This window comes from Gracilinanus agilis, chromosome 4 (genome assembly GCF_016433145.1).
Source record: "Gracilinanus agilis isolate LMUSP501 chromosome 4, AgileGrace, whole genome shotgun sequence".
NCBI classification, from domain to species: Eukaryota; Metazoa; Chordata; class Mammalia; order Didelphimorphia; family Didelphidae; genus Gracilinanus; species Gracilinanus agilis.
This window is the reverse complement of record NC_058133.1, coordinates 186,896,966-186,916,810: the sequence shown is the minus strand read 5'-3', so window position 1 is coordinate 186,916,810 and position 19,845 is coordinate 186,896,966. Positions and strand designations below refer to the sequence as shown.

Sequence of the window (19,845 nt, the reverse complement as noted above, 5' to 3'; positions counted from 1 at the left end):
TTAAAAAATCTCCTGTTTTACTGTACCCCATGTGGCAATTTTACAGGTACTTGTTTCCTCCCTTTTTGTCCCATGCTAGAATTATTTGTCTTGGCAGCTCTTTCCTGAAGGCTGTCAACACACCAGGGGAACATTACAGAAAACAAGCTATCACTGGGGCCAAAGCAGCAAAGTATCTAAAGGATTTAAAAATTCAATAGAAAATCTTAGAGCCCTCTCTCCCAACCTTCCCACCACTAATACCGAAGAAAATTTAGCAGCTAAATGCTTTGGATAAAGTTTAGGAAACCTGCATTTCTTTTGTTAAAGCCTGCAACATTAAAAAAGGAGTAATCACATCTGCCTTTTCCATAATTAGTTTTCCCCCTCCCCCGCCCCAAAATTTCTCTTTAAACCCTGATTTCCTGAACTTGATTCTGTCATGCAAACCTATGACTGCTTGATCATCAGTGGATGGGGTGAAACTCTGGGATACTCACTTCCTGGGACCCAAGATTCAAGCATGTCTCATACATTTGTACAAGGCCATAACATTGAATAACATTTTATACAAAGTACCACAATAATTCACAAGTAGCTTTAATTTTCAAAAACAAAAACATATCAAACAACTTGTGAAAGAATGGCCTCAGTTTTGGTGATCTGGAAAGAAAAAAGTGACCTGAAAACTCAGAAACTGACTACTTTTGAAAATGCAACTTTTACCAAAATAGTCCTTCTTCCTAAGCAACTGTGTGGTAGTTTTACTGTACAGACTCTGTGCTGCTTACATATCTAGAACAAAATGGTTTCTAAATACCCCTGCAGGCTATTAAGAAACAACTTACCCTAAGCATTTTGGTGCAACAAGTCATGGGCAGACATACTACTCTCTGTAGCTTTCAGAAACTTCTTTGCATGATAGAGGCCGGGAAAAGAAGGTAAACAAACAAACAATCTTGTCTGCTCAGAATGCTTAGGTAGTTTCATACATTCTTCTGCTTTTCCCTTTTTTGAAGCAGTTACTACAATTTGGAACATCTATACTATTGGTTTACACTTTAAAAAATTATCACTTAATTTATCTCTGCTTAAAATAACAGAGAAGGAAAAGTAACTATAGATTATACACTTTAAAAAAGTTAAGGTGAGAATCATTATTGCAGCATTATGGTTTTAAAAACCAATCAAGTGAGAAATATTGGTGTTAAAACCAGAATCTTTAATCTGGTTGAAACAGAAGAGAGAGGGATGCCCACAGTGAATGAAGAGATGTAGTATCAATCTTATAGTAGTAATACATATTGGCTTGGTTTCCCTCATGCAATCTTTCCTCATTAATCATGGCCTTTTTTTCATTTCCACATGGTGCAAAAACTTGTGTTATTTACATCTAGAGTGCCAAGTGCTAGCTGTTCTATAGTTTTACACATACAATAGAAAAAACTTTCTCTAATCAGATCTCTCAGTTGGTTAGGATCTACTCCACTACCATTACTGCTTTCATCTTATTAACAGGCAAGACCTCTTCAGAAATGAATAGGAAAGAGGCAAATTTTTACATGGGATGAAATAACAACTAAGAAACCCAAAAAAAAAATGCCCCACCATCCCCTGTACAAGGAATACAAAACAATTTTCCTTTTTAAAATCATCTCAGTGCAGAAGAATGTCTTTTTTAAGTCTTATTAGTAACACACCTTCAAGACATATCAGTATGAAAGTGGGAGAGACTGTTCTCCAAACAATTTAGAACATTCAGAGCAACAGTCCTCATAAATTTTAGAGCTCTAAGAAGTCAGAAACATGAAACTTTTATTTAAATAACATAGTCTTAATTTCTTTAATACAAACCCCACCCCCCTAAAATCTGATGGAAACGACAAAGTTTTATATACTATATAAACAAGATTTGTCAGATTTGAAAATTAAAGTTAAAGTAATTTACAGTTTGCTTTTTGCCCTCCAAGGACATTTAGATAAATCCAGATGATTCCACCACCTGATATTAGTTTTTGTCAGTTTTATAATACACAGGGGGAGAAAACTTTGCTATTTTGCTTAATAGTACAGACAGTTTAATTTATCAAGTGTTTTCCATTAACTCCATTATTAGTGACAGCTAAAAAGTGATTCCATCAAAAGAAGTGAATTATGTTAGACAGTGGTGTGGTAAACCACATTTGGATTGCTTACTATAGTTCACCAGTTTTAAGAAAGTAAACATTCTTTGATTTGTTCATAATACACTGAAGTTGCCTATAACACTGGTGCAGTAAAACAGCTAGTTCCTGTATTGTTATGGTAGGACAGATTTTGTAATAGAAAGTTAACAGGAAAAATGCTCAAACATTATGTAGTGAAACTGATTCCACAAAAAGAGCATTAAATAAAGGGGTGAGGAATGGGGGGAACCATGCAGAAGAGACTTCTCTCCTCCCCGGCTGTTTCCACTGCATTCATTCATTGCCATGCATCACTTGCCACACAATCAAGTGACTTCTTTCAGCTTTGGCCACAGAGGGTTCAAGTGGGAGGGCGTCTCCCAGAAGTTCTGAGTCTCCACCTTCATCACCTGATGGAAAGAAGACAAAACAGATTCAAGTGAGCTGAATGCACCAAATTCCAGTAGGCAGAAGGACCACCAGCTCAGCAGACCTGTCCCCCACCTTAGTATGTGCAACAATAACGTCAGGAAAAAAATGTAACACGATCCACTGCTGAAACTATAAAAGAATGAAGTTTCTCTAGAATAGATTTGTGAAATGTGGTTGATAATATAGCATTATATTATGGAAACCAATTCTAAGACAATGACATTGAAATCTATAGAAACATGAAGCAAACACAACTTAAGTGGGCTAGTTCTGTACCCATCTCAAACTGCTGATTTAACTTAGACTCTCAAACTATAGTCCAGCATTTGCTTTAATGAAGAAGGAATAGATAAAAGCAGACAAATAATGAAACAACATTTGCGTGGGGTTGTTCATCAACCAATAGGCCAGATTTACAAATCTGAAAAAGGACATTTAAGTGTCTTCTTTCAGTTCCACGTGAAACCAAATATGTTATCAGTCAGACAACTTATATTTTCTTCCTATGATTCCTAGGCCTTTAATTAATATTACCTGACTTAACCATGTAGAGTGGGGATAAAGGAATGGAAAAGCTAGGTGAAAATGCAGTTAAGATTTTATTGCTGAAAGCAAAGTCAGTATTGTCAATAAGCTTTTATTTGCTAAGCACTTACTATATGCCAGGCACTATGCTTTTTAAAGCACTTAAGTGCTTCCTAAAAATGATATACCATGTTATTTTTTTTTAAACCCTTGTACTTCAGTGTATTGTCTCATAGGTGGAAGATTGGTAAGGGTGGGCAATGGGGGTCAAGTGACTTGCCCAGGGTCACACAGCTGGGAAGTGGCTGAGGCCGGGTTTGAACCTAGGACCTCCTGTCTCTAGGCCTGACTCTCACTCCACTGAGCTACCCAGCTGCCCCTACCATGTTATTTTTAAAAAGTCATTTCGAGGCAGCTAGGTGGTTCAGTAGCCAGGCTTGGAGACAAAACAGTCCTGGGTTCAAATCTGGCCTCAGACACTTCCTAGCTGTGTGACCCTGGGAAAGCCACTCAACCCCCATTGCCTAGCCCTTACCACTCTTCTGCCTTGGAACCAATACACATTATTAATTCTTAGATGGAAGGTGAGGGTTTAAAACAAAACAAAACAAAACAAAAAAGATCATTGCAGAGTTTTTTCACTCTTCTTTACCCACTCACTTCACTGTATGCTTAACATATGCATAGCAGGCACTTTAATAAATGTTCATTGATTTATTGCTTGTAATTAATCCTGATTTTACAGAGCACTGTCACTCTGAAATAATGACAACTGGCATATTATGATGCCAGGATTTCTAGCAAGGCCCCTAAAAAGGTGTGCATCAGAGTTGAATGAAGATAACATAGACATGAGAAAGTGTTCTAAATCTCTTATAATTAGAGAAATGCAAATCAAAACAACTCTGAAGTACCACCTCATACCTAGCAGGTTGGCTAACATGACAGCAAAGGGAAGTGGTGAATGTTGGAGGGGATGTGGCAAAATTGGGACATTGATGCATTGCTGGTGGAGTTGTGAATTGATCCAACCATTCCAGATGGCAATTTGGAACTATGCCCAAAGAGCTCTAAAAGACTGCCCTTTGATCCAGCCATACCACTGCTGGATTTGTACCCCAAAGAGATAATAAGAAAAAAGACAAGTACAAAAATATTTATAGCCACGCTCTTTGTGGTGACAAAAAACTGGAAAACGAGGGTATGTCCTTCAATTGGGGAATGGCTGAACAAATTGTGGTATATGCTGGTGATGGACTACTATTGTGCTCAAAGGAATAATAAACTGGAGGAATTCCATGTGAACTGGAGAGACCTCCAGGAATTGATGCAGAGCGAAAGGAGCAGAGCCAGAAGAACATTATGCACAGAGACCAATACACTGTGGTAAAATAGAATGTAATGGACTTCTGTACTAGCAGCAATGCAATGATCCAGAACAACACTGAGGGACTTACGAGAAAGAACGCTATTCATATCCAGAGAGAGAACTGTGGGAGGAGAAACACAGAAGAAAAACAACTGCTTGAACACATGGATTGATGGGGATATGATTGGGGATGTAGACGCAAAACAATTAGCCTAGTGCAACTATCAATAATATGGAAATAGATCTCGATCAATGATACATGCAAAACCTAGTGGAATTGCATGTTGGCAACAGGGGGGTGGGAGGGGGGTTTGAGGAGAGGGAAAGACCATGAATCATGTAACCATGGGCAATATCCCAAACAAAATTAATTAATTAATTTTTAAAAAAAGAACAGCATCATTAGTAAAGCAGTTAGGAATATATGTAGGCAGAGGGCACAAGAGTGAATTGAAAGTAATGGGATATCTAAAAAAATTAAATTAAGAGATGAGAATGAAGTAATCATTAGGAAAAGGGAAAGAGACAGAGAATGGGGTAAATTATCTTACATAAAAGAGGCAAGAATGAGCTTTCACAGTGGAGGGGAAGATGTTGGAGTAGGGGTGGGGGAAGCATTTGAACTATACTCTCATAAGAATTGGCTCAAAGAGGGAATAACATACACTTTCAATTGGGTATAGAAATTTATCTTACCCTACAGGAAAATGGGAGTGGAAGGGGAAAAGGAAAGGGATGGGGGCCTGGTAGAAAGGAGGGCAAAATGGGGAAACAGTCAGATTGCCAGATTGGGAGGCAGTAGTGTTATATTGAATCTCTGGGAGCTTGAAGTTCACCTTTGATTGACAAATAAGTCAGTTGGATAGAATGTTCCCAGGGAGGCATGCGAGAGACAGAAGGGGGCAGTTGAGAACCCTGAGGAGAGATTCTGGGTCTTTGACCGGTGCTGAGGCTGGAGATTGGTGGATCCTGGTCTTGGAGTGAGAGGGTGCAAACATCTCTCTGCACACTCTTCCTGTACTTGATATACCGTTTTCAACCTGTATTTGACCACCACCTTGGTGTCTACTGCCCCTAGATATTAGGAGTTTCATCATCTAGATATCTAGGTTTCCCAAGGTCCGGGAGGGATCCGGGAAGTGGGCAGGAGACAAAGAAGAGGGTGGAAAGGGTGGACATAACTCAACTGTTAAGGCTGAAGATCTACAGAAGAAGAAGCTGAAGATTTCCCAGCAGTTTACCTACTCTGGTTTAGTCCTGGCCAGGCTGAACCAGAGGGAAGCTACATTGATTCTTCATTTGCCAGCAGTTGAGAGTTTCATCAGGAACAATTAAAGTAGGGTCTCCTATACAGCACAGTCCTTTACCCTTATCCTTCCTGTTTAATATATAAAGTTTAAAGTACCTTCCTAAATCAGTTTCAAAGCTTGTTTTGGGAAGGGTGACCACGCAGTCAGAATATCGTCGTTATCCTAGCTGAAGAGCCCAAATCAATATATCAATTAACCCAGGTGGGTCCTAAAGGATAAACCTCTTTTTACCTGAGGATCCTGCCTGGGCAACTGTTATAAGGGAGAAGTGTCATCTTATTCCTCTCTGTACATCATTTCTACCACCTCAAACAGATACAAGAGACCTCCCATAATTATAACAGTAGTCAGAAGCAAAACATTTGAGAATGGACAGGATGAAAAGAGAGAGGGAGAGAGAGTAGGATAAACAAAAGGGAAAATAGGATTGAGGGAAATAATAATCATAAATGTGAAAAAATATTTGCAGCAAATTTCTCTGTGAAAAGGTCACATTTCTCAAATATAAAAATACCTAAGTCAAATTTATAAGAATATACATTCCCCAATTAATAGTCAAAGAAAATGAACAGAACGTTTTCAGATGAAGTAAATGCTATCTATAGTTATATGAAAAAACGCTCTAATCACTACTGATTAGAAAAATGCAAATTAAAACAACTCTGAGCTACCATCCCATACCTAACAGATTGATTAATATGACGGAAAAGGACAATGACAAATGTTGGAAGGGAAGTGGGAAAACTGAGATGCACTGTTGGTGGAATTGTGATCTGATTCAACCATTATGGAGAGCAATTATACCCCAAAAGACTATAAAACCATGTACGCCCTTTGACCCAGCAATACCACTACTAAGTCTGTGTCCTAAAGAGATTAAAAAAAAAAAGGAAAAGGCTTTATATGTAGGAAAATATTATAGCAGCTTTTCTGTGGTGGCAGAGAACTGGAAACTGACAAGATGCCCATCACTGGAGAACGGCTAAACTAGTTGTGGGTGGCATATAATTTTGATGGAATACAATTGTGCTATAAGAAATGATGAGCAGGAAGCTCTCAGAAAAGCCTAGAAAGATTTACATGAACTGATGCAAAGTGAAGTGAGCAGAACCAAGAGAACACTGTACATGGTAATAGCAACACTATGATGATCTAAACAATGATCTAAGACAGTTCTGAAAGACTTCTTAACTGATGGGAGTCTGAATGCAGATTAAAGCTAATTTTTTTTAAACTTCATTTCTCTTTTTTTTGTGGGATAATCGGGTTTGTGTTTTCTTCCACAATGACTGATGTTGAAATATGTTTTGCATGACTAAACATGCATAGCCTATATCAAATTGCTGACCTTCTCAGGGATGGGAAATGGAGGAAAGGAATTTAGAACCCCCCAATTTTTTTAAATGTTAAAAACTGTTTTTAACATTGTTTAAAAAAGGGCAAAATAAGACGATGATAATAATCAAGATTGTCAAGGCAATGATAATACAAAGGTAATTTCTGTCAGCTCAGCAATGTGCCAACTTAGTCAACAATTCTGATATCACCAGAAACCAGGACATTACCATGCTTCACAACAAACACCTGAAATATCAACTCAAGCCCTTGGCAATTTCAAATCAGAATATGTGATTACATCTGAAATATTAGCATTGATGTATGAATCCCAAAGTCCTATACACTTAATTCTGGATCAATTCATACTCTAAAATATAGCACTTGCCAGCTGTAGGGTTTAAATGTTTTTAAATACCTTCTGTGGCTATTTTAGGAAATTTCTGGTCCATAAATATTTTGACTAGCTCAAGGCAGCCCTTTATTTGCATTAAAATAATTCTATCTCAAAACTGATACTTTTTGCTTTAAGAAAAAATTCAAATTTTATTACTAAATTAAAGATTTACAGTTCTGCTCTTTATTACCTATGTGACCTAGGGCAAGTCAATGTCTCTGGACCTCATCTGTAATCTCCAAGGTTTCTTTTAGCTCTTTATTTGTGAATCTATGCTCTTATGGCATAGAGATCTCGTAATGAGAATGTTTTTTTTTTGGCTAATTAAGATCCAAATCACACATGCATATGAAGTCCCAACTAAGAGATCTGCATACTCACCCATTCTGAAATCAATATATCCCTCGCCTCCACTAATCACAAGCATCGATTTCAAAGTATTCTGGCTGGATTCCTGTGTAGGTGGTCCTGGCTTGTCACCTGCTAGTTCTGTGCCACCTCCACCACTCGGTGGGCTGACCACTTGACCTGTTTCCAATGATAACAAAATTAAATGTCACATAAACCAATCAATTTGACTCTTGAACAGAAAAACTAGACATTTTCAAAATATGCAAAAACGCCATCAATATGGTTTAGTTTTAGAATACAGTCATTCCTCAATATTTGCAGAGGTTAGGGGCAAGGGACCCCTCTGAATGTGAAAAACAATGAACAACACTCTAGGCCCCTCCCCAAACCTTTATTTTTAATCATTATCATATTTATTTCACTTAAAAAACAAGTAAAACAACATAGTGCACCCATCAAAAGAGTTGGCAGTTTCTATGCACAAGATTAGTATCTCTCTCTTTTAAAAAAAGTTTATAAACATTTATTAATATTTATTTTTTAGAAAAGTTAACATGGTTACATAATTCATGTTCTTACTTTCCCCTTCACCCCCCCCCCCCCGAGCTCTCCCCTGCCCCCCATGGCTGATGCGTATTTCCACTGGTTTTAACATGTCATTGATCAAGATCTATTTCCAAATTGTTGATAGTTGCATTGTTGTGGTAGTTTCGAGTCTACATCCCCAATCATGTCCGCCTCAAACCATGTGTTCAAGCACTTGTTTTTCTTCTGTTTCCACTCCTTTAGTTCTTCCTCTGAATGTGGGTAGCTTTCTTTTCTATAAGTCCCTCAGAATTGTCCTGGGTCATTGTATTGCTGCTAGTACAGAAGTCCATTACATTCTATTTTACCACAGTGTATTGGTCTCTGTGCATAATGTTCTTCTGGCTCTGCTCCTTTCGCTCTGCATCAATTCCTGGAGGTCTTTCCAGTTCACATGGAATTCCTCCAGTTTATTATTCCTTTGAGCACAATAGTAGTCCATCACCAGCATATACCACAATTTGTTCAGCCATTCCCCAATTGAAGGACATACCCTCATTTTCCAGTTTTTTGCCATCACAAACAGCACGGCTAAAAATATTTTCGTACAAGTCTGTTTATCTATGATCTCGTATGGCTGGATCAAAGGGCAGGCATTCTTTTATAGCCCTTTGAGCATAGTTTCAAATTGCCAGCCAGAATGGTTGGATCAGTTCACAACTCCACCAGCAATGCATTAAAGTCCCAGTTTTGCCACATCCTCTCCAGCATTCATTACTCTCCCCTTCTTTCATTTTAGCCAATCTGCTAGGTATGAGGTGATACCTCAGAGTTGTTTTGATTTGCATTTCTCCAATTAGAGATTTAGAACACTTTCTCATGTGCTTATTGATACTTTTGATTTCTTTATCTGATAATTGGCTATTCATGTCTCTTGCCCATTTATCAATTGGGGAATGGCTTGATATTTTATACAATTGGTTTAACTCCTTGTATTATTTGAGTAATTAGACCCCTGTCAGAGTTTTTTTGTTATAAAGATTTTTTCCCAATTTGTTGTTTCCCTTCTAATTTTGGCTACATTGTTTTTGTTTGTAAAAAAGCTTTTTAGTTTAATATAATCAAAATAATTTATTTTACATTTTGTAATTTTCTCTAACTCTTGCTTGGTTTTAAAATCTTTCCTTTCCCAGATATCTGACAAGTAAACTATACTATGTTCACTTAACTTATTTATAGTTTCCCTCTTTATATTCAAGTCATTCACCCATTCTGATTTATCTTGGTGTAGGGTGTGAGATGTTGATCTAGACCTAATCTCTCCCATATTGTTTTCCAAATTTCCTAACAGTTTTTGTCAAATAGTGGATTCATGTCCCAAAAGTTGGGCTCTTTGGGTTTATCATACACTGTCTTGCTGATGTCACTTACCTCAAGTCTATTCCACTGATCCTCCTCTCTGTCTCTTAGCCAGTACCATATTGTTTTGATGACTGCTGCTTTATAGTACAGTTTAATATCTGGTACTGCTAGGCCCCCTTCCTTCACATTTTTCTTCAATATTTCCCTTGATATTCTTGATCTTTTGTTATTCCAAATGAACTTTGTTATATTTTCTTCTAATTCAGTAAGAAAGTTTTTTGGTAGTTTGATAGATATGGCGCTAAATAGGTAAATTAATTTGGGTAGAATGGTCATTTTTATTATGTTAGCTCATCCTACCCATGAATAATTAATGGCTTTCCAATTGTTGAGGTCCAGTTTTATTTGTTTGGAAAGTGTTTTGTAGTTGTTTTCTTATAATTCCTGTGTTTGTTTTGGTAGATTCCTAAGAGTTTTATATTGTCTATGATGATTTTAAATGGTGTTTCTCTTGCTTCTGTGATGTGTTGGAAATATATAGAAATGCTGATGATTTATGTGCATTTGTTTTGTTTCCTGCAACTTTGCTAAAGTCTTTGATTATTTCTACAAGCTTCTTAGTTGATTCTCTAGGATTTTTTAAGTATACCATCATATCATCTGCAAAGAGTGATAGCTTAGTCTCCTCATTACCTATTTTGATACCTTCAATTTCTTTTTCTTCTCTAATTGCAACTGCTAGTGTTTCTAGTACTATGTTAAATAATAGAGGTGATAATGGGCATCCCTGTCTTACTCCTGATCTTATTGGAAAGGCTTCTAATTTATCCACATTGCATATGATGCTTGTTGATGGTTTTAGGTATATACTGTTTATTATTTTTAGGAAAGGTCCTTCTATTCCTATACTTTCCAGGGTTTTCAATAGGAATGGGTGCTGTATTTTGTCAAAGGTTTTTTCAGCATCTATTGAGATAATCATGTGATTTTTGTTTGTTAGACTGTTGATATGCTCAATTATGTGGATGGTTTTCCTAATGTTGAACCATCCTTGCATTCGTGGTATAAATCCCATCTGACCATGGTGGATTATCCTCTTGATCACTTGCTGGAGTCTCTTTGCTAGTATTCTATTTAAAATTTTTCATCTATGTTCATTAGGGAGATTAGTCTGTAGTTTTCTTTCTCTGTTTTTGATCTACCTGGCTTTGGAATCAGTACCATATTTGTGTCATAAAAGGAATTTGGTAGGACTCCTTCTTTACTTATTATATCAAATAATTTGTATAGTATTGGGATTAGTTGCTCTTTGAATGTCTGATAGAATTCACTTGAAAATCCATCAGGCCCTGGAGATTTTTTCTTAGGGAGTTCTTTGATGGCTTGTTCAATTTATTTTTCTGATTATTTAGGTATTCTTTTTCTTCTGCTGTTAATCTAGGCAATTTGTATTTTTGTAAATATTCATCCATATCTCCTAGATTGCTATATTTATTGCCATATAATTGGGCAAAATAGTTTTTAATGATTGTCTTAATTTCCCCCTCATTAGAGGTGAGGTCTCCATTTTCATCTTTGATACTGTCAATTTGGTTTTCTTCTTTCCTTTTTTTATTAGATTGACCAGTACTTTGTCTATTTTATCTGTTTTTTCAAAATACCAGCTTCTAGTCTTATTTATTAATTCAATAGTTCTTTTACTTTCAATTTTATTAATTTCTCCCTTGATTTTTATTATTTCTAATTTAGTTTTCATCTGGGGATTTTTAATTTGCTTGCTTTCTAATTTTTTTAATTTTAAACATTTATTAATATTCATTTTTAACATGGTTACATGATTCATGCTCCTACTTTCCCCTTCATCCCCTGCATTTCCCCCACCCGTGGCCGACACACATTTCCACTGGTTTTATCATGTGTCCTTGATCAAGACCTATTTCCAAATTGTTGGTAGTTGCATTAGTGTGGTAGTTTCAAGTCCACATCCTCAATCATGTCCACCCCAACCCTTGCATTCAAGCAGCTATTTTTCTTATATGTTTCCTCTCCTGCAGTCCTTCCTCTGGATGTGGGTAGTGTTCTTTATCATAAATCCCTCAGAATTGTCCTGGGTTTTTGCATTGCTGCTGGTACAGAAGTCCATTTCATACGATTTTACCATAGTATATCAGTCTCTGTGTACAGTGTTCTTCTGGCTCTGCTCCTTTCACTCTGCATCAGTTCCTGGAGGTCTTTCCAGTTCACCTGGAACTCCTCAAGTTTATTATTCCTTTTAGCACAATAGTATTCCATCACCAGCATATACCACAATTTGTTCAGCCATTCCCCAATTGAAGGGCATACCCTCATTTTCCAGTTCTTTGCCACCACAAAAAGTGCAGCTATAAATATTTTCGTACAAGTCTGTTTATCTATGATCTCTTTGGGGTACAAACCCAACAATGGTATGGCTGGATCAAAGGGGAGGCAATCTTTTATAGCCCTTTGAGCATAGATCCAAATTGCCAGCCAGAATGGTTGGATCAGTTCACAACTCCACCAGCAATGCATTAATGTCCCAATTTTGCCACATCCCCTCCAACATTCATCACTCTCCCCTTCTTTCATTTTAGCCAATCTGCTAGGTGTGAGGTGATACCTCAGAGTTGTTTTGATTTGCATTTCTCTAATTATTAGAGATTTAGAACACTTTCTCATGTGCTTATTGATACTTTTGATTTCTTTACCTGAAAATTGCCTATTCATGTCTCTTGCCCATTTATCAATTAGGGAATGGCTTGATTTTTTATACAATTGATTTAACTCCTTGTATATTTGAGTAATTAGACCCCGTCAGAGTTTTTCGTTATAAAGATTTTTTCCCAATTTGTTGTTTCTCTTTTGATTTTGACTACATTGTTTTTGTTTGTACAAAATTTTTAATATAATCAAAACCATTTAATTTACATTTTGTAATTTTCTCTAACTCTTGCTTGGTTTTAAAATCTTTCCTTTCCTAGAGATCAGACAAGTATACTATTCTGTATTCACTTAACTTATTTATAGTTTCCCTCTTTATATTCAAGTCATTCACCCATTCTGAATTTATCTTGGTGTAGGGTGTGAGATGTTGATCTAAACCCAATCCCTCCCATATTGTTTTCCAAATTTCCCAGCAGTTTTTGTCAAATAGTGGATTCATGTCCCCAAAGTTGGGCTCTTTGGGTTTATCATACACTGTCTTGCTGATGTCATTTACCCCAAGTCTATTCCACTGATCCCCCTCTCTGTCTCTTAGCCAGTACCATATTGTTTTGATGACTGCTGCTTTATAGTATAGTTTAATATCTGGTACTGCTAGGCCCCTTCCTTCACATTTTTTTTCATTATTTCCCTTGATACTCTTGATCTTTTGTTATTCCAAATGAAATTTATTATAGTTTTTTCTAATTCAGTAAAGAAGTTTTTTGGAAGTTTGATAGGTATGGCGCTAAATACATAAATTAATTTGGGTAGAATTGTCATTTTTATTATGTTAGCTCATCCTACCCATGAGCAACCAATGGCTTTCCAGTTGTTTAGATCCAGTTTTATTTGTTTGGAAAGTGTTTTGTAGTTGTTTTCATATAATTGCTGTGTTTGTTTTGGTAGATAGATTCCTAAGTATTTTATATTGTCTAGGGTAATTTTAAATGGTGTTTCTCTTTCTACCTCTTGCTGCTTCTCTTTCTAATTTTTTAAGTTGCATGCCCAATTCATTCATCTCTGTCCTCCCTAATTTGTTAATATATTCACTCAAGGATATAAATTTCCTCCTGAGTACTGCCTTGGCTGCATCCCACAGAGTTTGGTAGGATGTCTCATCATTGTCATTCTCTTCAATGAAATTGTTGATTGTTTCTATGATTTCTTCTTTGACTAACTGGTTTTGGAGAATCATATTATTTAATTTCCAATTAGTTTTTGATTTGCCTGTCCAGGTGCCCTTACTAATTATTATTTTTATTGCATTATGATCTGAGAAGGTTACATTTATTATTTCTGCTCTTTTGCATTTGTTTGCAATGTTTCTATGTCCTATTACATGGTCAATCATTGTGAATGTACCATGTGCAGCTGAAAAGAAGGTGTATTCCTTTTTGTTCCTCTTTATTTTTTCCACATATCTATTAAATCTAATTTTTCTAGGACTTCATTCACTTCTCTTACCTCTTTCTTATTTATTTTTTGGTTTGATTTATCTAGATCTGAAAGAGGAATATTTAGATCTCCCACTAGTATGGTTTTGCTATCTATTTCCTTCTTGAGCTCTGCCAGTTTCTCCTTTATGAATCTGGTTGCTATGCCATTTGGTGCATACATATTGAGCAATGTTATTTCCTCATTGTCTATACTGCCTTTAATCAGGATGTAATGACCTTACCTGTCTTTTTTAATCATATCTATTTTTACTTTGGCTTTGTCAGAAATCCTAATTGCCACTCCTGCCTTCTTTTTCTCATTTGAGGCCCAAAGGATTTTGCTCAAGCCCTTTACCTTAAACCTGTGTATGTCCACCCGCCTCATATGTGTTTCTTGTAGACAACATATGGTAGGATTTTGGTTTCTAATCTACTCTGCTATGTGTGCCTCCTTTTTTTGGGTGAGTTCATCCCATTCACATTCAGAGTTATAATTATCAGTTTTGTATTCGCTGAGATTTTGGTTCCTCTCCTAGTTCTACCCCTTCTTCTTACGCTATTTCCTTTTAAACCAGTGGTTTGCTTTATGCCAGTAACCCTTGTCCTCTCTCTTGATTTACTTCTCTTTCTACCCCCTCCCTTATCATTCCCCTCTTTTTATTTTTAAGGCCTAATGATTCCCTCCCCCTTCTTTTCCCCTCCCTTTTTTGACCTCCCCACTCCCCTGCTCCCCTTGGTTTATCCCTTCTGACTTTCTCAGTAGGAGATACTACTAGATAGAGTTTTACATTCCAATGGATAAAGCTACTCTTCCCTCTCAGGATTAATTCCACTGAGAGTAAGGTTTAAATATTACCTCTTAATGCTCTCTTCCTCTCCTTCTTATAATAGTATTCATCCATCCCCTTCCCATGCCCTCTTTGTGTGTAATAGAATATCCTATTTTTCTTATTCATTCAAGTTTCTCTTGGTGTCCTCTACTATTTAGCCCCCTCTTTCCCACCCCCATATCATCTTAGACCATTTAGTATTCCAACCTCTCCCTATGAATAATTCTTCTAATTACTATAATAGTGAATACTATAATGGTGAATAGAGTTCATTACAGAGAATTATACATAACATTTCTCCACATAGGAATACAAATAATTAGATCATATTGAAGCCCTTAAAGAGGCAAATTTAAAAAATACGAGTTTTCTTTCTTTCCCCTCCGTTTCTTATTTACCTTTTCATGTTTCTCTTGATTTTTGTGGTTGGATATCGAACTTTCCATTTAGTCCTGGTCTTTTCTGTGCAAATACTTGGAAATCTTCTATTTTGTTGAATGCCCAAACTTTCCCCTGGAAGTATATAGTTAGTTTTGATGGGTAGGTGATCCTTGGTTGTAGACCCAGTTCTCTTGCCTTTCCGAATATCATATTCCAAGCCTTGTGGTCTTTTAGTGTGGGGGCTGCCAGATCCTGTGTGATCCTGATTGGTGCTCCTTGATATCTGAATTGTCTCTTTCTGGCTTCTTGTAAAATTTTTTTCCTTTTACTTGGTAGCTCTTGAATTTGGCTATTATATTCCTGGGGGTTGTCTTTTCTGGGTCTAGAGTAGAGGGTTATCTATAGATCCTTTCAATGTCTATATTGCCTTCTTGTTGTAGAACTTCAGGGCAATTTTGCTGAATAATTTCTTTTAGTATGGAGTCCAAATTTCTATTAATTTCTGCTTTTTTCAGGAAGACCAATGATTCTCAGATTGTCTTCTAGACCTGTTTTCTTGGTCTGTCACTTTCTCATTATTTCATGTTTCCTTCTATTTTATCAGTCTTTTGACTTTGTTTTATTTGTTCTTGATGTCTTGAGAGATCATTAGCTTCCAATTGCTCAATTCTAGCCTTTAGAGACTGGTTTTCTGCTATAATCTTTTGGTTTTCCTTTTTAATCTGGTCATTTCTGGTCTTCAATTTACTTGCCTCACTTTCCAATTGTGAAATTCTGCCTTTTAAACTGTTATTTTCTTGCCAGATTTTGGTTTCCAATTTGCTTACCATTTTGTTTGATTTTGGGGCATCTTTCTCCAATTGGGAGTTTCTGTCTTCTAACCTCTTAATTTCCTTTTGAGCTATTTCCCACTTCTCTCACCAAATCTCTTCTATCTTTCTCATCATCTCAGATTTGAACTCTTCAATAGCTTGTGGCCAGTTTTCATTATTTTGGGAAGGTTTGGATATGATTACTTGTTTGTTCTCCTCTGCTGTTTGCTCTGTTGTCTGGATTTTCTCTGTGTAAAAGTTTTCGAGTGTTACAGATTTCTTCTTGATGATCTTTCTCTTTTGGGGTTCTTGTCTCTGGCTTGCCATTGTTAGCCTAGTGCCCTCTCAGGTTTATCCTCACACTCAGGGTCTGTCTGCGCTCTTTGGGCTCCTCAGGTCTCAGGTCTAGTTGTTCTCAGGGTCAAGCCTCCCAGTGGTCCCCTTGCTTGTTCCTCTGCCCGAGGTTCCTTTAACAGTCTCAGGGCACTGCTTCCACAGTCGTGCACCCCTCTGCACTGGGTTCCCACTCCCGGTCCTCGCCTGTGTTCAGGATTTGTGTCTGGGCTTGTGTCCACGCCCGCACTTGTGTCTGCGCCCAGTCTGTGTTCAAAGTCTGCACATTTGTTAGCCTTTTGGGGTCTTAAGTCTTGCTGCTCTCAGGAGCAGGCCCTGGTGACCCTAGGTAGCTGCCAAGGACTTAATGCGTGCCCCAAACTTGCTTTAACTCCTGTGGGCTGCCTTTGGCACTGTAGGTGGTGGGGGGTGGGGGAGGGGTAGCTCAGCTCACATTTTAGTGAGAGCTGTTTCACCCCTTTTATAGCATTGAAATGCCCTGATTCCACGTACCTCCAATGCTGCGTCCTGTTTTGGGGTCCCTTCATTCCTCTGGATTTGTTTTTATGTCTTCTTGAGGAGTCCTATATGTTTTGGTTAGGAGAGGTTAAGCAGCTGCTTTTTACTCTGCCGCCATCTAAATCAGGAAGTCTAGTATCTCTTTTACCACAGAATCTTTGCAGTCATGGGTATATCTGCAGCAACTACTTCACAGACTTACTTCTCCAAAAAGTACTGAGATACAATGATCACAGGGCAGGTAAGGGGCTCAGTGGATAAAGAGCCAGGTCTAAAAACAGAAGATCCTGGTCTTGGGTTCAAATCTAGACTCTGATATTTCCTAGCTGTGTGACCCCAGGCAAATCATAACCTCAATTGCCCATAGCCCTTATAACTCTTCTGTTTTGGAACTGATACTTAGTGTCAATTCTAAGACAAAAGGTAAGGGTCTAAAAAAAGATGCACCATTACTGTGGAAGAAAATCAAGGGACTGAGTCTAGATCAGTAATTCCCAAAGTGGGCACTACTGCCCCCTGGTGGGTGCTGCAGTGATCCAGGGAGGCGGTGATGGCCACACTTTTTTTATATTACATTCTATTCTGAGTTCAATAAACAGTTTCATAATTTCCAGGGGGCGCTAAATAATACTTTTTCTGGAAAGGGGGCGGTAGGCCAAAAAAGTTTGGGAACCACTGGTCTAGACAGTAAAGAGACAAAGAGGAGGCATTCCCAAAGAAGGTGCATTTTTTAGCACATTGAAACTTTTCACAAAACCTAACTATTTATAAAATAAATGTATTTATGGATACCTGTGGTACTAAATGACAAAATATATTCATAATATGTAGTATTTATGCATTTATGACTTACTAAATTAAAAAACTTTTTTACATACATGCATCATCTGTCATTTTCCATAGTATACAACAAATCTCCAAAAAATTCTCACTTAATTATTGATGTCAACTCACAAATGATCAAAACCACAAATGTGAACCCCAAGAATGTCAACGGAAGATAGTACTTCGGTTGTTCTCACTTAAGATGTCACTCACTTGCCAGCGTTGCTATTCAATCAAGAAGCAGATAGTGGCCCAAGCCTGTATGATACATTCCCTGCTTGGCTGAACAATCTGGACCTCTCCTTCTTCTCACCAGATTCCTCATCATTGTTCCCCCTTCTTCTAACTGCTCTATATGTGCCCCCCCCCCAATCTTTTTAGTATGTAAGCTCCTTGGGAGTAGGCAGTATCTACTTTGCTTATATTTGTGTACTCATGCTTAGCCCTTATCTGGGCATATGGCAATCAGTGAATAAAAATTTAATATCTAATAGAAAAAAAAGCAGATACCGACCATATAACAATACATAAAACAATGGGTTTTGCACTCATTTTTCTTCATTATTTCAGTCTAATTATGGACTTATGATTACTGAAAAAAAATGGGGTTTTCCACAAAGTAACAGACTCCATCACTTTTTACAAGTAAGCATTTCTATATCTAAATAAATATAGAAGTTAGTTTACCAGTAGGAATCTTATAAGTTGATAAATTATGAAAAAAGAGTTTGAGAATAAAGAGAATCCTATAGAATATCACACAAGCAGAATCCATCTTACCTGGTACTGCAACAAAGAATTTGACTGCATCCCGGTGCCCATGGAAACAGAGTTGGGCATGGGCCATTGAGCAGTATGGTATAAATGTTCCTGGAGTTACTTTATCACTATTTTCATCACCATACACACGAATTACACTTCCAGGACGGTTTCCAGGTCCTACTGAGGTTTTATTTGCTAAAATAGAAAACCAAAGACCAAATATTTTCCCTTGAAAAATGTTGCTAGTGTAAGAGGTTATTGGTTAATCCTTATGGTATCATCTAAAAAGCTACAGCCATTGAGATAAAATGAAACAGAAGGGCAGCAATGTCAATTCAGGATAGAGCTGGGAAAAGAGAGCATGCTAGTTATTTTAAAGTACCTCAGTAAATGGATTAGGGGATTTGCCAGTCTAGCATGTATCAAAACTTAATTTTTAAACAAATTTTGTAAAAATTCTTTTTGTAAACGAAAGAGATTAAGCATAACAATTGGTCTTAATTACTTTCTTTCATTTGAAAAAACAGACTAATTTTATAGTGAATAAAGCATAGGCTTCCAATAGCCAAGTGTATTTTTTAAAATAAGATTTGTATTTAGAATTAGACTGTTCTGCTTTTTACTATAAGTTTCCCTCAGTAACAAGCAGCAAAATACTTTCCTCCTTTAGCCAGAAAGTAACGTCAAAAACAAACCAAGTACTATAATTTGCTGGCTAGACCTTGTACTAGATAACTTTAAATCAGCTAGACATACAAACCACCCCCACTCCAAGGACTAGTCAATGAGTGAAAGAAACATGACTGATAACAGGAATAAACAATGTAGATTAATGACAGTTTTAAGAGATGGTTTCATGTTTTTACTGGAAGAAAAACAAAGCCTGGATGGAAGTTGAGCTGCAACAAAAGATGATACAGACTATACTGCTGAGCAGATTTGGTGGCCATGTAGCAACAAACAAACAGAAAACTGCTGCAGAGCAGTGACTGAGGGTGAATGGCATTAGGAACAGAGAAGAGGGGTTCTAAGTGAAACACAGTCTTGTAGTGGCCATTAGCAGCCCGGAAATAAGAGTTTGGTTCAGGATCTGCACTTACCCCTCAGCCCCAGTAAACGTCCCTGGTGGAGGATTACAGCTACAGTGAGAAAGGAGGAAAGGGGAAATGGAGAGGTATGTGACAGTAGAGGAGAAGGAGAATGTGAGTCACTTTCATGTTTTGGTATCTGATGAACTGGAGCTCTAAAGCTCCTCACTAAATTAACAAAATCCCAAAAGGAATCAGAGAAAGTAAAACACATGGAGGTTCTTGTTTTCAAAAGTTCAGGATAAGGAAAAAAAATCAGTTTGATCCTTAAAGTTACTCTCATTCCAATGACTCTAGATTGAAGGTTGAGAATTCCACAAAGGCAGTTTGCTGTTATACCAGTTTTTCCCCTTTCACTCTTTTTGTAAAGAATCCTGCTGAATTA

At 37.2% G+C, this 19,845-nt stretch overlaps 1 protein-coding gene across 5 annotated transcripts in view; it reads right to left on the bottom strand.

The window, feature by feature from the left end:
* Positions 1-1,708: 1,708 nt before the first annotated feature.
* Positions 1,709-19,845, bottom strand: part of SPAG9 (sperm associated antigen 9) — a 170,431-nt gene continuing 152,294 nt past the window's right edge. For 2 of the 5 annotated variants that reach the window (XM_044672073.1, XM_044672077.1), the window contains 4 exons: positions 19,473-19,511; positions 18,391-18,567; positions 7,894-8,040; positions 1,709-2,554 (listed from right to left, as the gene is read on the bottom strand). In XM_044672073.1, coding sequence (XP_044528008.1) covers positions 2,439-2,554; positions 7,894-8,040; positions 18,391-18,567; positions 19,473-19,511 — 479 coding nt within the window. In that variant the 3' untranslated portion in view covers positions 1,709-2,438. The remainder of the gene's footprint in view (positions 2,555-7,893; positions 8,041-18,390; positions 18,568-19,472; positions 19,512-19,845) is intronic. The other 3 variants (XM_044672074.1, XM_044672075.1, XM_044672076.1) reach the window with 3 other exon arrangements.